The 20,680-nt window shown below is 46.0% G+C and overlaps 1 protein-coding gene and 1 pseudogene across 1 annotated transcript; one reads left to right on the top strand and one right to left on the bottom strand.

Moving 5' to 3' along the window:
- Positions 1 to 3,014: 3,014 nt before the first annotated feature.
- Positions 3,015 to 3,101, bottom strand: LOC122786965 (annotated as a pseudogene).
- A 7,927-nt stretch (positions 3,102 to 11,028) lies between these two features.
- On the top strand, positions 11,029 to 16,206 carry LOC122786817. The gene is made up of 11 exons (XM_044053313.1): positions 11,029 to 11,086; positions 11,174 to 11,239; positions 11,306 to 11,421; positions 11,508 to 11,953; positions 12,070 to 12,391; positions 12,497 to 13,265; positions 13,364 to 13,576; positions 13,670 to 13,959; positions 14,792 to 15,048; positions 15,150 to 15,401; positions 15,520 to 16,206. The coding sequence occupies exons 1-11, from the start codon at positions 11,029 to 11,031 to the stop codon at positions 16,148 to 16,150; spliced, it is 3,420 nt and encodes a 1,139-aa protein (XP_043909248.1). The 3' UTR covers positions 16,151 to 16,206.
- The last annotated feature ends 4,474 nt before the right edge of the window (positions 16,207 to 20,680 follow it).

The raw sequence follows: 20,680 nt of genomic DNA, 5'->3' as shown, positions 1-20,680 counted from the left end.
TTACGGGGCCCAGCGCTCCCCAGACTGCAGCAGAGCCCCTGCCTGCCCCACGGGCTCCACTGCAGGAGCCCCAACAGCCAGACCAGCCCCTTGAGCACCACGTGCCCGCGGATGCCTCGGGCCTGGCTGTCACTATCAGAGGGCCGCTGGCCCCAGAACTGTTTGACCTCATTGTCGACCAACAGAGTGCCACCACCTCCTCAGCGTCAGCCGCCGCCGCCGCCGCCACCACCACCACCACCTCCCTCCTCAGTGGACAGCACCACCACCACCACCACCACCACCACCACCGCAGCCACTGCTCCAGCCGTCGCTCCAGCCATCATCGTTCCAGCCGTTCCCCGCTCTACTGCCTGGAGGCGCCGGGTACACGCTGAGATGGAGCGTCGTGCTCGGGAGCTAGGGAACTTTGCAAAGCCCTACAAGAAGGTTCCCCAGTTCATGTGCAGGCGCTGTGGCCACCCAAAGACCAAGCAGTATGGCCACAGCCGCTACAAACGGGGGACCTTCTGTGCCCAGGCTGACGGGGGGACTGTGGAGCAGTGGCTGTCGGCAATGAAGGACAGAGAGCGCGAGGAGGCTGCTGCTGCTGCTGCTGCTGCCGCCGCCGCCGCCGCCGCCGCCGCTGCTGCTGCATCCACCGCCCCCGCCAACACCAACACCACCCCTAACCGCACCATATTCCCAGCACCCTAAAAAATGTGTATATACTGTAAATATGTAAATAAAAATATGTAAATAGTACATAAATATGTTCATAGTTTTTTATGTTAATACATTCTTGGTTTTGCAACAGACCAGAGAGAGAGGACTGTCCCGAGCCAGAGGGTGTGTATTTAATCTGTGTGTGCCAAGTGCATGCATCTGGTTCATTGTGGACATTAACTGTGCAAAGTATGATGATGCTGTGTGAAATTACAGAGGTGTTAGTGAAGAGATGCCTAGGTGACTCTTGTTTGGAAATATATACCACAAAAATGCATTAAACTCATTTAATTTTATTTAGACCTACATGTCACTATTGGTCTAATCAAAACGTGTTAAAAAATCAAGACATGTGGGCAGTGGCATGCACAGATAGACACTAGGTGGTGCTATAGTACCTGCCCTTTGCTCTCTGGACCAAGTTTTGAAAGTTATACGTGACGTGATCATATGGAAGAGGATTATGGCCACAGGGGAAAGAAACATTTTAGCTGTGGTCAGAATTGTTGTTGTTTTGCTCTTTGCACTTGGCGTTTACTCCGTGTTTGGTGAACATCCATTTTCTTTTCTTTTTTCTCCTTTTCTTTTTTTTTTTAAAAGTTTCTGAGCTTTCTGTTTAGCTATCAAAGAAAGCTAAACATGCCTTTGATACGTGTGTATGGCATCCCCCGGCACCGGGAAGAAGAGTCATCCATCCGCGCGCAGCAGCCAAAAGGAAGGTGGCCACCCTCTACAAACGGAGAAGGATGCAGCAGGACAAGAGGATGCTGGAGGAAGCGAAAGAGATTCCGACACGCGAGCCGGGAGCCGCCTGCGCTAACTGTGGCAAGCAGCCCATGAACCTGGACACGGGACATGCCTTGTACAAGGGAGACATGTATTGCGAGTTGGCGAAGGGCCCGGGGGGACGCACGGCTCGTAAGTGGCTCGCGGATGTGTACACCATGGCAATTCCCAGAACGACTCTCTGGAGGATGAACAAAGCCAAGGCGGGGCAGGTCGAGGCTGGGGCCTCCTCCTCCTCCTCCTCCTCCTCCTACTACTCCTCCTCCTGAGCCTTTGGGGAGGAAGCGCAAGTGTCGTCGTCCTCCTCCTCCTCCTGAGCCTTTGGGGAGGAAGCGCAAGTGTCGTCCCGTCTCCTCCAGCTCTTCCATCCCCGGCCCATCTGCACCTCCTACCCCCGCTCCTCCTACCCCTGTCCCTCCTACCCGTAGACGGAAGCACAAGCCGCACAAGCCGCACATCTGCCAGCTGTGCCTCCAGCCATCACAAAAAGACTTTGGGCACAGCAGGTTTGAGGGGATAACTTTCTGTGCCCTTTATTCCGGCAAAAGTGTGAAGCAGTGGCTGGCTGAGATGAGAGACCTAAAGGCACGCAAACTGTTGTAAATGTTATGTGTGTAGTGGAAAATGAAATATGGCTTCCATATCAAAACAATGTCAAACCAATGTTGCTGCTCAGGCATAAATGTATGTATTGACATTTAATAAATGAATGAACAACAATAAATGAAGGTCTAAAGTTTTATTGCACGCACACACATTGTAGCATCATGAAATCACATTGGCGCTTTCTAAACCAGTTCACTGGGGGAGGTTGGATTTGAACTCGCGACTTTGGAGTTGACTGGGGGAGGTTGGATTTGAACTCGCGACTTTGGAGTTGACTGGGGGAGGTTGGATTTGAACTCGCGACTTTGGAGTTGACATTGGAACAGAAGAAATATTCAGAAGAGCAATCGCTGGAGGAGCGGCCGATGCTCCGGCCGACAGAGTCACCCACCATTTTCAAGTCTGCAGGCATAAGCATTAATGGTTGGTGTCAGTATTATTGTATTAACAACAACAACAACAACAAACAACAACAACAACAACAACAACAACGACAATAATAATAATAATAATAATAACATGACGATCTATCCATTATCTCATCATTACACTTACATCTTACAAAGTAATGACACCTTGCGCAGCAAGGAAGTTGCAGCCTTGGCAGCTTTGTGCTGGCTGCTGGCTGGCGGGGCGGCCGGTACGCGAACTCGCGAACATCGGACTCGAGTTGTATGTCCGCCTGTCTCGCTGGGGCGGAAAAAAAGAACTCTCGGCTTGTCTGTCCGCCCGCCGCCGACTAAAAAGGCAGATTATTCCGAATTTCGCGTCGCGCGGCCGGAACCGGCGCCGGGGTCACCGGTGGCGCCGCAAAAGGCTGGCGCGCGGACCGGCGGCGGGCGGCCGGCGGGGCCCGGGGGCCGGCGAGCTGGCGGGGCTGCCCCGCGGCTGGCGCCGCGGGGCGCCGGCGGGACTAGAAAAATGCGCACCGTTTTTTGCGCAGGGGCCATGCTAATCTTCTCTGTATCGATCCAATTTTAGTATACGTGTTACCGAAGTAACACGTCCTGAAGGCAGTCACTGGGAGCTGCATATAGGCCTCCAGGTTCGCTGTGTAATTCAGTCGTGGTGCTGAGGCCGACAATTGCAGCGCCATCAGAGAACTTCTGCAGGTGACAGGAGGGGGAGCGGTAGGAGAAGTCTGCAGTGTACAGGCTGTCTTGTGTCAGTGAGAGCCCGCCTCAACCTGTACTGTGATGCACAGAAAAAAACAGTTTGAGCCAGTCTAAACTTTCAGTGTACAAAGGCTATCACTTTCATATGCACAGAGGTCAGACAGCACACGATGAAGGTTAACAATAGCCTCGTCGTCAGGCAGAAATACATCTTATGGCACATGGCATAGTAATTTTCCATTACACCATGTCCCGGGATAGTCGCGGTCAGCCATGTCTCCGTGAACAGCATGACGCTGCAGTGCCGGCACTCCCTCTCACGCCAGCTCAGCGCCGCTAACTCGTTCATCTTATTTGGGAGAGATCTTACATTTCCCATCATGATGGACGGGGGAACAGGTCTGAAGCGTCTCCTTCCCGCACGGTGCTGGGCTCCAGCGCGACACCCCCGTCGTCTCCTCCTCAGCCCACGGGGGACATCGGGTCGCTGCTCCAGCAGCACAGCTGTATAGTGGAGCGCCAAAAGCTGATCCCTACTGTAAACAATAGAGCCGTGGCTCCACACTGGATCCCCAGACACGGCCGGAAAGTGTAAAAAAACACAGCAACAGGGCCACAACAACCACGGTGTACTTGGGGCCCATGGTGCCCGTAGTTAAGTAAAGCAGACACACTAAGAGAAGTAGGAAAAGACGGAGTCTAAAAGGAAAAAAGGCTAGAAAGTAGCAAGAGCTGCTGCAACAGGCTGCCACACGGGAGGCGCCATGTTGAAAGGATCAGTGATGACGATGAACTGTCTGCTATCGCGTGAGTTTTGGCGTTCATCTTTGCTGTTCTGTGTTGGAGTGTTGATCCTTCTTTTTGGAAGAGAGCTCAGGACAGCATCGTAGGTGGCTGATAGTTGGCGTCTTAGGCCACCTGCTCTTTTGAGTGATGGCTTCTCCAGGTCGATGGCTTCTTTCAAAAGAACAAGCCTGGCAGTGCAACTGAAAAGTGGTGAAGTGCCTGCCTCTCTTAATGCGGAAAATGTACCCGAGACAGGGTTAAAAGCCCACCTTGCCCCTGCCAGCTTCACACTGGCCTCAATACAAGATATTTGAATGTTTAAAAGAAACTGACAACAAGTTTGACTTTACTTTCATGAAGAACTTCTAAATGCATTACCAGCTGAGCTCCAGAATTGAAACAGAGGGACAAATACAGCACAATGACCTGTAGGGAGAAGCCAGGGATTAGCCAATATCGAAGCCGGGCCAAGCAATTTTTTACTCTACGGCCCTAAAACTTTTCCCATTCATTCTCTACAGTAGTGCTAAACCACTATGGATGTAATGCACCTCCCGGCCACTCGCAAGTTTGGCGCTGTTACATTACATTACGTAATCCAAAGTGACTTACAATCAGCCAGGGGTGGAGTCGAACTTTCGACCATGATGTCTTTCGCACACAGGGTACCAGTCTTAACCATTGAGACACTCATTGAGACAGTAAATAATGTATTGAATGAAGCATAGTTAATAATACACAGCTGTACGCAGCTCTCCTGTGATGGACTGGTTAAAGTGTTATTTTACAGCTACTCCAGTAACATTCATCATAGTATCTGGTAACAACAACTGGATAAGGAAGGACATTAATAGTCATTCATCAACATGACACTACTGCACACTTGACTGTGGTCTGGTGAGGTCTATAGCAGACAATTTATCATCATCATTGAAACTAACCATGACCTTTCACACCTTGACTCAGGTGAAACCAACAGGCTTAAAATTGCTAAGGTATGAATGACTTACATAGTTTAACATAGTGACTCTCTCGACAAGTATTCTGCCCACACGGGCTAAACACCTGGGGCCTCATGTACAGTATAAACCGTGCGTACGCACAAAATAACGGTGTACACTTGATTTCATGCACAGACGGCATGTATAAATATGTACTTGGCGTGGAAGTTTGCAGATCGCGGTGCAAACTCTCAAGCTGCTGTGAGAATTTGCGGAGCACTCCGCAAACTCTTGTCAGGTGGAGGCCCTGCAATATTAAGCTTTACAGTGCCAAACATGAATTATTCCGTAACAAACCATGCTGATACATCATGTACGTTTCAACATATGTGGATAACATCACACACACAGACTACAAACCTGTGTGTGTGTTACTTTATTTACTTTACTGTGTGAGTGAGTGAGAGAGGGAGACTCACTTGCTTACTTTGAGCAAATTACTGAAATTCATTTTCCACAGATGAACATTTTCTTCATGTAACACAGCGATGTAAATAGGACACACAGCTGCTGACATGAACACATGAACACACGTCAGTCTATGATGTTTTAAACACTCCTAACTAAAGTTACGGACTAATTTGACGAATTTAACGAAATAACTGCAAAACAGTTATTCCACCACCGCTGCGCCTTTCATCGGAAGAGAAAGGCTATGTCGGTGCGTGCTCGTCACCCGCTGGAGACTCCCCAGCTTCCACAATACAGTCAGTGACAGTAATGAATCGTTACATGGAGTAAGTCAGTGAGCTCCGTCTGCTTATTCTGTGTATAATGTGTGTCGATGATGACGTGTTCTTATTACCAAAACTTGTGGATGAGGACAGAACTCTAATCTCTGGGACTGTGGCCTGGGTCCCACCATATGCAAAAGCCAGGAAAGGCACTTTCATTATCGCAACTGCCTTCACAGCCAGAACTCATTGACACTACATTAAAACTCCCATCGCACAATTTCTTTCAGCTACATCCATTTTTCATATGTAAACCAGAGAGTGACATCATGGTGAGACTAATAAACAATTATGTACTTCCATATCTTCATGGCTATCTAAGCCAGATGTAGTGTCAGCTGATGTCAATCGGCCTCGAGCGATTGTTGGCACCAGTGAACAATACTACACCTTTGCTTCACGCCTTAGCTGTAGAATGTGCAACATACCGGTACCAATACCTTCATTTCGATACTGGCTCCTGATTGACACTTCGATACCAGTTTTATAATATAATTTCTAAAAAAACTACAAATTATTTTCAGTGCAAAAATAACAATTTGACATTAGAACACAAAACATGACAATAACATGGTTGTATTATTATTACTCAAAAACCATAATCTAGGCTGAGATAACCTAGGCTTAACTGGTCAACAACATCAACAGCTTACTCACCTCCACTGTAGAAAAGGGGGGGGAGGGGGGGGAGAGTGGCTCAGTGGCTACCCTATGTGCAAAAAACATCATCGTCGCAAGTTCGATTCCACCCCTCACTGACTTAACTCAATTCCATTGTAAGTCACTTTGGATAAAAGCGTCTGCTAAATGACATGTAATGTAATGTAAAAAAAGGGTAGCAAACCTTTAACAATAAAGTAGTGTGTGAAAACATTCACACTGACTGGCCTTGTCCTCCTCCTCATATCAGGTTCAGAGGCTACTGTGAGGACAAGTTGGCGACTAATCTAGAAATCGACCAATGAATAAATCACTGCAGCCCAACAGAGAATGGTCCAAAAAAGAAAATATCCATTGAACAGAGTGGAATGACCAGACATGGCCTGTTCAAAAGTGAGCAAAGTTGATTCAGAAAACGTACAGAGAGCAAGCTTAAGTGAATGGACGCAGAGCAATACATGTTCATTCTTCCAACAGCAAGTACTAAACCTTTATGTCTCATATGTTGTGAAACAGTTGCATTGATCAAAAGTGTGAACGTTAAGCGCCAATACGAGATGGAACACAGATCCTTAGAGGAAACATATACTCAGCAGTCCGAAGTGAGAGTGCACAAAACAACCGAGCTGAAAGCACAGTATGAAAGATCTGCCCGACTAATCACACAGTAATTTACAGCCCAGCAACATGCAAATGAATGTTCACTGAAGAATGCATGGATTTTGGGGCAACATAAAAAAAAAAACATTCAGTGACGGGACAGTTGTGAAGGAGTGCTTGAACACGGCTGCCGAGACGTTATTTGTTAGTAAATAAAAATATGAATTGGAATGAAGACATTTAGTACCTATTTTATTTTACATGAAACATTGTCTCAACTGTCTTGTGATCATTGTCTTAGGAAAGAAGAAAAGTAGAAAAGAAATGTGAAGAGGGGGCTGTTTAAAGCTCTGTTTGAGCTTTAAGAGTTTGCCATGCCTCAAGTTCATTGTGCAGGCTACAAGACTAATTTTATGTATGGTATGGACAACAATTTCTTTCTTTCTATCCTATTTTAAAAATGGAAAATAACTTGAAATGATAAGTTGATTTATTTGCAGTTGTTAGATGCAATTTAGACATTACAAGGGAAATTTTAGTAACTGGACTAGAGATGTCACAATTATTTGATTTCACAATGAAGTATTAAATGCTACGGCATATTAATCTCACTCTGAACTGACTTCAAAACTGAAAGCCCCGCGGCTCTGTACGCCAGACTAAAGGTAAACGCACAGTAACTGGGTTGAATTACATTAAAGTTCAACTAACAAAACGTTGAATTGGTAGGAAATTAAATGTTAGTGTGTCATTTGCAATTAATTGTGTACAACACGTGTTTGATTTTCAATGTCGATGAGTAAAATGGCATTCACTTAAGGTTACGTTATACGTAATGTGATGTACGTTTCATTTATTACAAATGTATTTGTGTCATTGTAATTTAATCATGAACTAAACAAACCACAATAACAGATATGTTTTATATCTGGCTACATACAAGTAGATTATTAATAATAGTAATTATTAAAACAATTACAATAAACTTAAACATTTGGTATAGATGATAGTTGATAACTTAAATAATTTAATGTTCAAAAATATTTGTGTACTGTAGTTTACAGAAAGAAGCCTCCTAAGTCCAGGTCCTGTAGCCGTTCATAGTTAATATGTAGCATTTTTTATTGTTTACAGAGCAGTGATGAGTTGAACTATACTTCAATGGGATTATTGTCATTTTTCCTCTACGTTTTGGTTACTTTACTTTGTTGCTACATTATTTAGTTATGTTGGCATCAAAAGATATAAATAAATAAATTCAATTTTAAGACCTATAAGCAGTGTTCATGGTATTTTACACATTCATAGTGTTGCAAAATCAATTGACGCATAATAATCACGATAATTGTAATATTGTGTTTAATTCACTGACAATAATTTTACCACAAAAAAAATATAATCCTGACATCCCTAAACCAGGTGCCACTCCTACAACTTAATTACGTGTCTTATGAAACTAATTAAGTGGCAGGTGAGTGTATGTGAAGTATGACAGACACAGAACTGGACACAACGCAAGTGATATAGGATTCACAAATCATAAATGATGAATTAGTGGTAAGGAAGATAAGACAAATGACAAACGCTGTATATTATACACGAAAATGTTACTCATGAGACAAAATCTACAATGTCATGTCATTCACCATCTATTTCACGAGTTAAAACAGTGGTCATTAGGTAATTCTGAAGCGAGGCTCAAACACTCAATGACCAGACAATACTAACGCCGAGTTTATACACAGTATTGCTCGCGTGCAGACGACAGGTGGATTTTAATGACGTGACATGAGAGAAAGATTGAAGGGTTAAGGTGAGCAGGTTAGCTGAGCCTACCTTTGTCTTTCACAAGTTTCTCCTTTTCCCTCTTATCCAATACTGGGTCCAACAACGACGTCTTTAAACACCTCTCCCTGCTCCTCCGTCGTCGGACAGCGGACAGATAAACTTCTTCCCCCGTAAACTCCTTCCAAAACTTTAACGTGGGAGGCTTACGAGTGGGCGGGTCAACTGTCAGTCATGTTTTGTAATTTGACCAATCAGAATCTTCCAATCATCTGTCATTCAAAATCGAGCCAATTTATTATTTTCAAAAGATGCCATATTTAAGATATGTGTCACATAAAATAGCAATGACATATTATCAGAGATGAAGAAAAACAGTTAATTAAAATACTGGCTTCACTGAAAACAAAGGTGCAGCCGGTGAATTATTTTATTAAATTTCAGTTCACTGATTAAGGATACTAATGTTGGTTTAACTGCCTAATCTAACTTTATAATTTTCTGTGGCAAAAAATCATATTCTAAGGATTTATCCAAAATTTCAATTGAGTCTGTTGAGATGCCTCAAGTGTCATCTACAGGATTCCTGGGAATCATTGTTGATGAGAGTTTGAGTTGGAAAGAACAAACTGACTGGGTTAGCAGAAAAATAAATAAATCTATTGGTATAATTAGAAGGATCAGTCAGCTTGTCACCACAAACTGTCTCCAGATTCTATATTACAGTTTAATTTATCCCTATCTTTCATATTGTAATATAGTTTGGGTAAGTACTTTTCCTAGTACTCTCAACAAAATCTTGGTCCTCCAGAAACGTTTTGTTAGAATTGCAACTCAGAGTCACACACCCCATCTGCTCCTTTATTTCAAAAACTACAAATTCTTGCTATTTTTAACATCAATATTTTTCAAATATGTGTCTTTATGTATAACATACACTCAAGTGAAAGGAATATTCCTAAGCATTTCAAGATGTATTTTAAGCAAATTCACAAGTCCATTCCTACTCAACTCGTCAATCCTCAGATCTTCATCTTCCTAAATTTCTTACTTCCAGAGGTCAATTTTCAATAAGATTTAGGGGTAGTAAATTGTGGAATGGCTTTTCCCATCTGACAAAAAACTGTTCTTCCATAAAATTCTACAAAAGACAATTAAAAGATTATTTAATGGTTGTTTTGTAATTTGCTTTTCTTCATGTATTGTTGTTCATGTCTCTGTGTTTTATTTTTGATTCAAACATGCTCAAGGAAGCAATCATTTAGGGGTATAAACCAATATTTCCCTCATGGAGACACACATATACACACACGCACACATTACACACTCACACTTTTGTTTAATGTTTGTTTTGTTTTGTTTTTTTGTTATTATATATAATTTGTGGTTATTAGTTTGTTATCTCTTTTTTATTGCCACATTTTAATATTATTTAGGTAGAGGCTTCAAATAAGCCCACTTGGTGTTCTGCCTCTTCCTGTACTGTGCGTTACTTTGTATTCTTTGTCAAGTTTGTATTTTTTCTTTTAACTGTGCAAAATAAAATAAAATTAAAAAAATTAACCAAATAAATTGAATTCCTTTAAATGTCAATGTGTTGGCCACAAATTCCCTTTAAGTTTTGGACTCTCTCTCACACACTTTGTTGGTGAACATTTAAGATGTATATTTTTTACAGTATGTTTATGGATTTTTACTGGCTTGATAGGCCTGGACCCAAACACAGACATGGGGGAATGGAGTATAGATTTATAAGTATAGATTTATTTGTTTCAGGCTTTGTAGATGACATGGGACTGCTGGAGGAGCCCTGGAGGCACATGGATTGCACACACACAAGCACAGGTAAGCTGAGAAGATGCACAGAAGGATATCACAGGTAAAAGTTAGTAAAAACGTTATGTTACCATTCTGAAGAAGTGGAACAATGTGGCACTGAGTGGAGGAGCCTCCAGCCAGCAGAGCCTCTGCAGATGATCATCACGGCAAAGGACTATCTTATCTCTTCAGAGTACAAATGAGGTGGATGACACGCTGTTGGGGTTTGGTGAGCACGCGCACCGTTCGTACAAGTCCTTGTACAATGCGAGGGACCGGGAGAGTCGAACGTAAGTAGTGTGTGCGTGCGTGTGTGTGTGTGTGTATGTACACTGCATGTGTGTCTGTGTTTATTATGTGTGTTTTTCTTTGCTCTGTTACAGCTTTGTGGCTTGGTTACACAAGCAAAAGAAGCTAGGCGCTGGGTCCAGGATGGATACTTTCCAGAAGTATGTGCTGGCCCGGGACAAACAATCAGAGCCACAGCCAGGTAACTGCACTGCACTGTCTACAAAACAGCCTGTGCTTTCAACAGTACACCAGTGCTTCATCTGTGCATGTTGTCCTTTGCCACCAGGCACCTCCTCCTCCGACCCATCTGATGCTGAGTTGCTTGCCGCTGCCGCCGAGGTCGACTCTCCCAGTAAGTGTACATTTTGATGTGAATTCACTTGTAATGCATCGCCCTAACACTGACATGTGTTGTCAGGCACGTCCAGGGACACCCCAACAGCTGTGGTCCCCTCTTCCTCTCTCTCCTCCTCCGAGCAGCCACTGGAAGGGCCAGGACTGATGGCTCCTCAGAAACCTGCCTCCGGCAAAGAGGTTGGTATGGTGTGTGTGTGTTAATGTGTGCCTGTCTGCTGCACACTCACTAACTGTGTCTCTGCTGTGTGCTGTGTGTGTTTCAGCTGCTTCCCGTCAGCTGGAGGCAGACGCTGCCAGAAGAGCAGCAGGAGTGGGTGGGCCGGGCGCTGTTCCAGAGGGAACCCAGCAGCAGGAAGGTGGTCCTCACCTCGCCGCTCAAACTGTGGTGGCACCCACCTGGCGCCCAGCCCCTCTACACACAGCCCCCCGCCAATGCTCACGCCTTTTTCCAGCGCCCCTTTTTTCTGTGGATGCCCTATCGGATGTGGGCATATCGTCTGAAGTGCCCTGCCGATGGGCGGAAACTGATGGGCGCTGGATTATACAAGACTGTCCGGAGGGTCTTGGACAGGAGTGGGTGGTACTTTATGGCCACAGAGTGCCTTGAGTGCCCCGCCTGTCATAAGAAGATTGTGAGCTGGTCACGGGACATCTTAGACCAGCTGGACGTCGCGCACCGCGAGCAATTCCCAGCTGTTCTCACGTACAAGTATGTCACTTTAAGGCATTCAACATTTCCTCGACAATGCATTTTTTTGTTGTTGTAGTAGTAGTAGTTAACTATATTTGTCTCTGTTGTCTGTACACTCTCTGTTTCCACCCCAGGTTGTCCTGTGACAAGGCGGTGATCGGGCTGTTGAAGCAGCGCACCCTGGGCAACAGTGTGGCTCGCCTCCGTGCCTCCCTGGTGGAGCAGCACTCCAGGGAGTGGATGGTGCGGTCGATCCAGTACCTCTCCGTGCTTGACAAGCTGAGGGCACCTGGAGCGGAACCAAAGGAGGTGTCGATCCCAGACCTGGTGAAGGTGCCCGGACTCGCCTGGTTCAGCTTTGTGTACGTTCTGGATGCCATGACCAGGCTGGACGACACCAAGGCCAGGGTGACGTCCATTTTTGGTGACATTCTTAAGATGGACTCCACCAAGAAGGTGAGATTTCTCTCTCTCTCTCTCTCCCTCTCTCCACTGTGCCGTCACCCTGTATGACGTTGTTGTGCTGTGTGTCTAAATGTGTGTTTGTGCTGTGTCTTGCAGATCACCAAAAAGCTTGCAGGCGCTGCCGCTGACTCGGCCGCCTGGATGACCAACGTTGGCAACGAGTACGGGCAGGTACTCGTGTCCGTCCTCACGGCAGCCGAGGGGGACGGACTGGCCAACATGGCGGCCGGCCTGATGCGGCGGTATCAAGAAGCCGGAAAGGCCCCTCCCAAGGTCATGTACGTGGACCAGGACTGCTGTGCCACCGTGGGTACGTCATCAGTACACCACATGTTCCACGAGTGGCACGAGCTGGTGGTCAGGCTCGACGTGGGGCAACTCATGCGACGCTTCGCGAGGGGTGTTACCACAGACAGCCACCAGCTCTACGGCCTCTTCATGTCGAGGCTGTCCTTTGCCATTTTGGAGTGGGACGCCGGAGACGTCGCCCGCCTGAGAAAGGCCAAACAGTGCGTGGAGGGGGAGGACACCCACATCAAGCTGTCCGCCATGGAGCTCGTTCGGCATTGTCGACGCCGTACAAGGGGTACAGTGGAGACAGAGCGGCTCCTCCGGGAGGTGCTGGACGCCTTCTGGGACATGACGGACACCATGGGCGTCCCTTTGATCGACCGCGCCTGCATGGAGGAGATCTGGAGCGCACAGCGCCGTCACCTCGACTGCATCCAGGACCCGGAGGGGGTGGAGCTGTACACCAAGACAGGTGAGCTCACCAAGGGCGGTGTTAGGCTCCCCGCCTACCGGTGCGCACGTGGCTCCACTTCCCTCGAGTCCTTCAACCTGCACCAGTGCCGCTTCATTCCAGGTAAATCTTTTTACAACATATTTACATCTTGTTTTGTTTTTATTATTTGTTTTTTTTAAATTGCTCACTAACACTTTGCTCTCTTCTTTCACCTCGAGGTACATCTGCGAGTGACGTACACTTCCAGGTGCACCTGCTGGAGGGCCTGGTGCGGTGGAATGAAGACCGTGGACGAGCGGCAGTCGAGGGAGGTCAAGGAGCGGCGCTGCGGTGCTACAGTGCCCAGCTGCAGCACGCGTTCAACCAGCTGGCACAGGAGGTCAAGGGGCTCAAGCCGGTTGACGACTACACCCAGCCCAGGGCGTACACAGGTACAGAGAGATCAGCGACAGAGCGTTTGTTGCTGTTGTCTTATAGCATTTGCTCATGCTTGTTTGTGTGTGTCTCTCACTCGCTCTCTGCAGGGGAACTCTTGGGGGTGGAGTATTTGTACTCCCAGTCGGGCGCTGTGCTGCAGCAGTGTCCCAACGCTCCGGAAGGGACCGACGAGGCCGAGGACGACGACGACGACGACGGCACGCTGACCGATGAGGAGCCAGAAGAGATCCGTCTCCTGGTCCATCATGACACTCTCCTCCAGGAGCCCCACAGTGTGCCTGTGCCTGAGGCCTCGTCATCCCAGTTGGGACCTCCCCCACCCCCCCTACCCCCCGAGGACAACAGGATGGAGGTGCAGCAGGCTGAGGAGGATGAAGTGAGTGGACAGTTGCCTGTTAACATTTCATATTCATGATGAGTAAAATCAGTCTAAAACTAATGACAATCGAGTAAATAATAATCTATATTCTTATAAATATACTCTGTTTCGTATATCTTAATAAATGTAAACTGCTTTTGTATTGATCCAACATTAAGTGTGCTGCAGAGATGCTGCAGAGAGGAGCTGCTGAAACAGTTCACGTACAAGCCAGTTTGGTGTGTGAAACGTTCATGTTGGTGTGTAGTGAGCTTACTGTTTGCCGCGTGAACTGTAGGGTATGATTCCTGCATTATCTTGGATATCACCACATTTGGCAGTCACTCACGGACGAGCAGACTCTGCATGTACTTGGGTTAGAGCCCAAGTTTTCCATAAAAATGTTTGAGCTGCAGTAAAAGTAATTAATCAGAGCGAGAACAGAAGTTAAAACACCTTTAAATAGCTCGGCATGAACTAATGGGGGAAAAACATGTTGTAAGAAGGAGGGGTAGTGAGGGGTGTGACCAACTTTCACTGTATAAATAAGTGATGCTCTGCGACTGTAAGGTCAGTGTCACAGCGTCTTGCTGTGTGCTCACCTTGGTGTTTAATTGTGGATCCAGAATTAAATGTGTTTTGATCTGAAGGACAACGGCTTCAACTCTTTAATTTTGCTGTAACAATACCAAGATAGAAACTTATTTGATTTTCTCAAGAAACCCCACCACGACATTTGCCATGGTGTTTGCTTATAAAAATAATAATAATAATACATTTTATTTGGAGGCGCCTCTCTGGGCACTCGAGGACACCGCTTGCAGCGTCTGTGTGTTGTGCTTTTTTTCAGGACGTCATTGGGCCAGACGGTCACCCCGGTTACCAACACGTGGTGGCCCTGGCCCACAGCCTCGTGGAGCTGCGTCAACATGCCTTCGTTACCGCTCGTCAGTCCAGGGAGGTTGTCACTCTCTGGGAGAAGCTGACTGAGAGGGACAAGGCACCAGTGACTCTCCCCCGCCGCTGCCACCAGGACAGGCTGGTCCAAGGCCGCTTCAAGACCAGCAACCGGCACGCTCACGCACCAGGAGTGGAGAGTGTGAAGTGGTAAGCACTAACTGCATTAATAGTTTTTTGGGTTTTTTTACAGCCTGCTATAGTCAGTAACTAACACGTTCGCTTCTCTCTCGCTCTCTCTCTCTCTCCAGTGTCACCCTGAGTCAGGGCACAGGAGCGGCACAGTCTCCTAAAGCCAGCAGGCTTGTTGAAGCCATCATGCTGGAGCTGTGCCGCATTCACACCCGTGACACCAGGACGCTCACCGGGGTCCACAACAACCGCTGGGCTGGCGTCATGAGGGACTACAAGCACATCCAGGACAACGTGGTCAACTGTCCTGCCCTCATGGCGTGCACCCGGGTCCAGCTGTATGATGTCAATCAGCAGACCCTGTCGATGTGGTAAGTCAATATGCTTTGGCTTGCAGCACTGATGTGTGTGTGTGTTTGTTGTCATGATTAATATCTTTGTCATGATAAATCATACATTGTTTCTTGTCCGTTTTTTTTTTCTTGTAAGGCACAATCAGAGGAGCAAGGCGATGACGAGGGACACCATCACCATCGCAGTTCCGGGGTCCAGCGCTCCCCAGACCACAGCGGAGCCCCTGCCTGCCCCACGGACTCTGCTGCAGGACCCCCAACAGCCAGACCAGCCCCTTGCGCACCACCTGCCCGCAGATGCCTCGGGCCTGGCTGTCACTATCAGAGGGCCGCTGGCCCCGGAACTGTTTGACCTCATCGTCGACCACCAGAGTGCCACCACCTCCTCAGTGTCAGCCCCACCAGTGGAACCAGCTTCTACAAAAGCCACTGCTCCAACCGTCACTCCAGTCACCATCGCTGGAGCCATTCCCCGATCTACTGCCTGGAGGCGCCGGGTCGACGCTGAGATGGAGCGTCGTGCCCAGGAGCTACGGAACTTCGCAAAGCCCTACAGGAAGGTTCCCCAATTTATGTGCAGGCGCTGTGGCCAGCCAAAGACAAAGCAGTATGGCCACAGCCGCTACAAACGGGGGACCTTCTGTGCCCAGGCTGACGGGGGGACTGTGGAGCAGTGGCTGTCAGCAATGAAGGACAGAGAGCGCGAGGAGGCTGCTGCTGCCACCGCTGCAGCCACCACCACCAACACCATCTTCCCAGCACCCTAACTCAATAATATATAGTGTAAATATATTAATTTGTAAATAAAAATATGTAAATAGTATGTAAATATGGCATCATTTATATCTTATGCCTTTACGTCACTACTTTACTAATGCTGAAGTGGATGAATGACTTCAGTAAGTCAGTTGAAACATAACTTTGTACTGCTGCTGTAGTGTAACCCCATTCACACAACAAACAGGGCCTCTTTTGTCTCTCATGGTAGCCGTCAAGGCAGGCGGCTCTTTTGTCTATCATGATGGCCCATCAAGCTAAGACAATAGGTCAGGGCCGCCACCCACACGCCAGGCTCTCTTCCAAAGGTGTGAAGGTGTAGGTGTGTCCAACTAGGTGTGTATCCACTCCTTTCACACTCAAAGTTCAAAAAGAGGTGCAAAATTGCACACTGAGTCAGGATGAAAGCGACACGGAAGACCAAGAACCTCGAACCAGAGAGAGATTTATTGTGTGTATTTAATCTGTGTGTACCAAGAGCATGCATCGGTTTCATTTTACATAGACTAAAAGAGTTCTATATTGTGGCACCCAGGGTCATGCTCTACAGATGGAGGAGAAGGATGCAGCAGGACAAGAGGGTGCTGGAGGAAGCGAAAGGGAAGCCCAAAAGTGTTGTATAGCTCTGCCATGCTCAGTGGAACTGATCCCATCAGCAGAACAATATGGATGAGGAATCAGATTTTTCTTTATTGCCATTAGACGAACGAAATGTTGTATGGCTTCCTCCCTAACAATTCAATTCAATTTTATTTGTATAGCGCCAAATCTTAACAAATATTATCTCAAGGCACTGTACATAGACAACATAAAGGAGAGCAGAGAACCCCACCAGTTCACACAATGAGCAAGCACTAGGCATCAGTGGAGAGAAAAAACTCCCTCTTAACAGGAAGAAATCTCTGACAGAACCAGGCTCAGAGATGTGCGGTCATCTGCCTCGACCAGTTGGGGTGAAAGGAAAATGGGGGACAGCGGAGAGGTGGGGGAGAGAAAGGACAAGAGGGAGATGAGGTAGAGACAAAAGAGAGAGATAGATCAGGAGCAGATACACAACAACTGTATCATGTTACAAGTTTATACAGTCAATGATATCGACTTTTTATTATAACACTTATAATAATGGTGATGATATGGGTAGCCTCGAAAACTGGATCTTGATCCTGCAACCTGCAAGATGAGGATACAGAGTGAGAGAGAGAGGGAAGGAAGGAAAGACACAAACGAGGGAGAGAAAGAGACAAGGTTAATGACATATAAAAAGTCATATTCATACCCTGAGTGTGAGAGTGAATGTGCGTGCACCACAGGGAAATCCCCCAGCAGTCTAGGTCTATAGCAGCTTAACTAAGAGATGGTCCAGGTTTCCCTGAACCAGCTCTAACTATAAGCTTTATCAAAAAGTAAAGTTTTAAGTCAAACTTTAAATACAGAGAGAGGCTCCGCCCGAACTGTCATTGGAAGCTGGTTCCACAGGAGAGGAGCCTGGTAGCTGAAGGCTCTGCCTCCATTCTGCTCTTACAGACTCTGGGAACCACAAGTAAACCTATATTTTGTGACCTAAGTGGTCTGTTAGGGTGATAAGGTACGACTAGGTGTTTCAGGTATGAAGGGGCCTGACCATTAAGTGCTTTGTATGTGAGGAGGAGGATTTTAAATTTAATTCTAAACTGTACGGGGAGCCAGTGTAAGCTAACACTGGAGTTATGTGGTCTCTCTAGTTCCTGTCAGAACACGTGCTGCAGCATTTTGAAATAACTGAAGGGTTCTAACAGACTTGTTGGAACATGCTGATAATAAGGAGTTACAGTAATCTAATCTAGATGTAACAAAAGCATGAACTAGTTTTTCAGCATCCTGTAAAGACAGTGTAGGAGCCATTTCTTTGTGTAGCTGCTGCACTACCAATTTATGCCGACAGGTGGTGGGTGTGTTCTTTTTGTTGCTATAAAGGTGGGAACTTTGTGTCACTGGGCAGGTGTTGCCGGACGGAAAAGAGCGCACAGTTTTTCAACCGCTTAAACTATATGCTTTTGGCACGGTGGTCTCCGTCACTTACTGTCATTTATTGCTGTTCATTGGACGTGCAAGAAAGCGTATCAAGCGCGTTAATAAGTTTAGCCTGTCCTGCAGCCCCTCGGTGGCTTTAAGCTGGGGCTTAGCCACTACACAAAGTTGAAAAACTTGCTGAAGTCAGCGGGAAGAGTTTCGCCGTCAGGCGGCGTTGGATGTCGCGGACGACGCTACAGTTTCCAGTTGATGTCAAGGTACCTGAGAGAGCCCACCGGGTCACGCCAGCGTGAGGACACCGGACACGAGCCATAGGACACGCTATGTGGAGTAGGATTTGCCTAGATCTCACCAGTCAATGTGGATCGCCGGCTAATCCGGAACACCGGGTCACGACAGCGTGAGGACACCGGGAGCCAATCTTCAAAGTCATTCACCGGGATCATCAAGCTATTTCCAAGTTGTGATGTTATTCTTATTTTCTTCAGTTGGAGAAGAATAACAGGCAACTCTAGCTTTGTGTAGGGCTTTTTTGTAAGCTACAAAACCATCTTTCCAGGCTATATAATATTCCTCTAGGTTATTGGAACGCCATTTTCTTTCTAATCTACGTAACTTCTGTTTAAGAGCACGAGTATTGGAGTTAAACCATGGTGCTCGTCTCATCTGATTCACCACTTTCTTTTTCAGAGGGGCAACACAATCTAATGTAGTACGCAGTGAGGCTGCTGTACTATCAACAAGGTTATCTATGAGGGCGGGAGTAAAATCAGAAAAGGTACACCGAGTTAAATAAAGGTTGCACTGTCTCTTTGAATGTATTAATATTATTATCAGACAGGCACCAGCTGTAGATGTATTTCTTATTTATGTTATTGTAGTTCATTATTGTACAATTAAATGTGAGTAAATAATGATCAGTAGATTTTGAGGAGAGAGACCTTATATTTAATAGTCCACATTTAAAAGTGGTATTATTTGACTCTATATTATTGTTGGTATTAATCTTTATTAAGTTAGAATGTCTAACTCCTCTTCTGTTTGTTATTGATTTATTTACTTTAGTTTTTACTTTAGTAGGTTGAGGGGCAGACACAGTCTCTATGGGGTTTTTAATTGGTGACTGCTTGAAAAGAAGCACAGAGAACCATGAAGGACTTCAACTCTGTGTCCTGGTCTCAATTCTGGATTGTCATGGGTTTCTAATAAAATGTCTTACACATGTCTAACCCTAACCCCAACACATGTCAAAACAATGTTGCTGGTAATAACATGTAATAATAAGGTATATGTGCTTATGTGCTGTTGATATTTATTAAATTAGGGTGACCATATTTTCATTTGGGAAAACCAGGACAACTTGTGGGGGGGGGTTGATCATTGGAGGATGCTGCTGCTTTAATAGTATTTTATTATTATTCAATTATACCGGTATATTATATATATAGATAGAACAAGATATTTAGTTGGTTTATTAAAAATGCTTTTCAGTAAAAGTCAATAACAATAACTCCAATAACAAATGATAATTTTATTCAAAATGTATTTATTCAAAATGCTTGAGTCAACAATTCCTGTAATGAATGAACAGCACAATGAAAGAAATAATGTCGCATCTTAACATCCTTCACTTAAGTTCGTGCGCCACTTCTACAGAATGCGGTGCCAGTACACTATCAACAATAGCCTCGGTCTTAGTTTGGGCACAACTTAACTTTTTAGCAGTGTCTGAATCGGGGAGGGTCTTTTTGAGCAATGCACTAGTGCAGTCCATGGATCTGTAACTGTTGTGGTGTTTCACTGTGTGAAATGACCATGCAGCCTCCGCTGCATTCACTGCATCCTCGTTCCCTGGTCTGAGAAAGTACTGTGTGATCGAGCTAGCACTACCCTCGCCTCGGACAGCTGTTTTGTGCTTCTCTGTGTCCAGGTGGATTTTCAGATCTCTTGCACCTCCATTGGACACCGAGACATATGTGCCTGCTTTGCACACTGTGCACAAGGCTTCCCATTTGTCTCGACCCGATCTGAAAGCCGGGAAACTCTTTAGCAATTCGTCGGTAAACGAGCACTTGCGCTTCGGCACGTTGCTTGCGTATGACTGACAGTCACGTTGTCTACGTTCTGATTAATAGGGCTGACAGCATAGGGGCGGGGATTAGGCTACGTCGCACGCAGCGCCGTGGGCAGTGCCCTAGTGCATGTAAATGTAATGGTCCAAAGAAGGTAATTTTAAAAACCAGGACATTTCCTCACTTTCTAAAAATAACCCGGGACACCCGGGACAGGACGTGAAATACGGACATGTCCCGGGAAATACGGACGTATGGTCACCCTAATTAAATGTACTTTTTACTAATGTATATGTCTTTAAATGGCATCTCCACACCTTTGCCCAGGGACTACAGTTGAAAACTAGCTTTGCAGCTAAAACTGGTATTTTTACAGAAATGTTCATAAATGCGCGTTGTCCCTGATTCAAATAAATAAATAATAAAAAAAAACATATT

This window comes from Solea senegalensis, linkage group LG20, assembly GCF_019176455.1.
Source record: "Solea senegalensis isolate Sse05_10M linkage group LG20, IFAPA_SoseM_1, whole genome shotgun sequence".
In the NCBI taxonomy this organism is placed as follows: Eukaryota; Metazoa; Chordata; class Actinopteri; order Pleuronectiformes; family Soleidae; genus Solea; species Solea senegalensis.
Note: the sequence above shows the minus strand (reverse complement) of the source record. Positions and strands in the feature narration are given on the sequence as shown.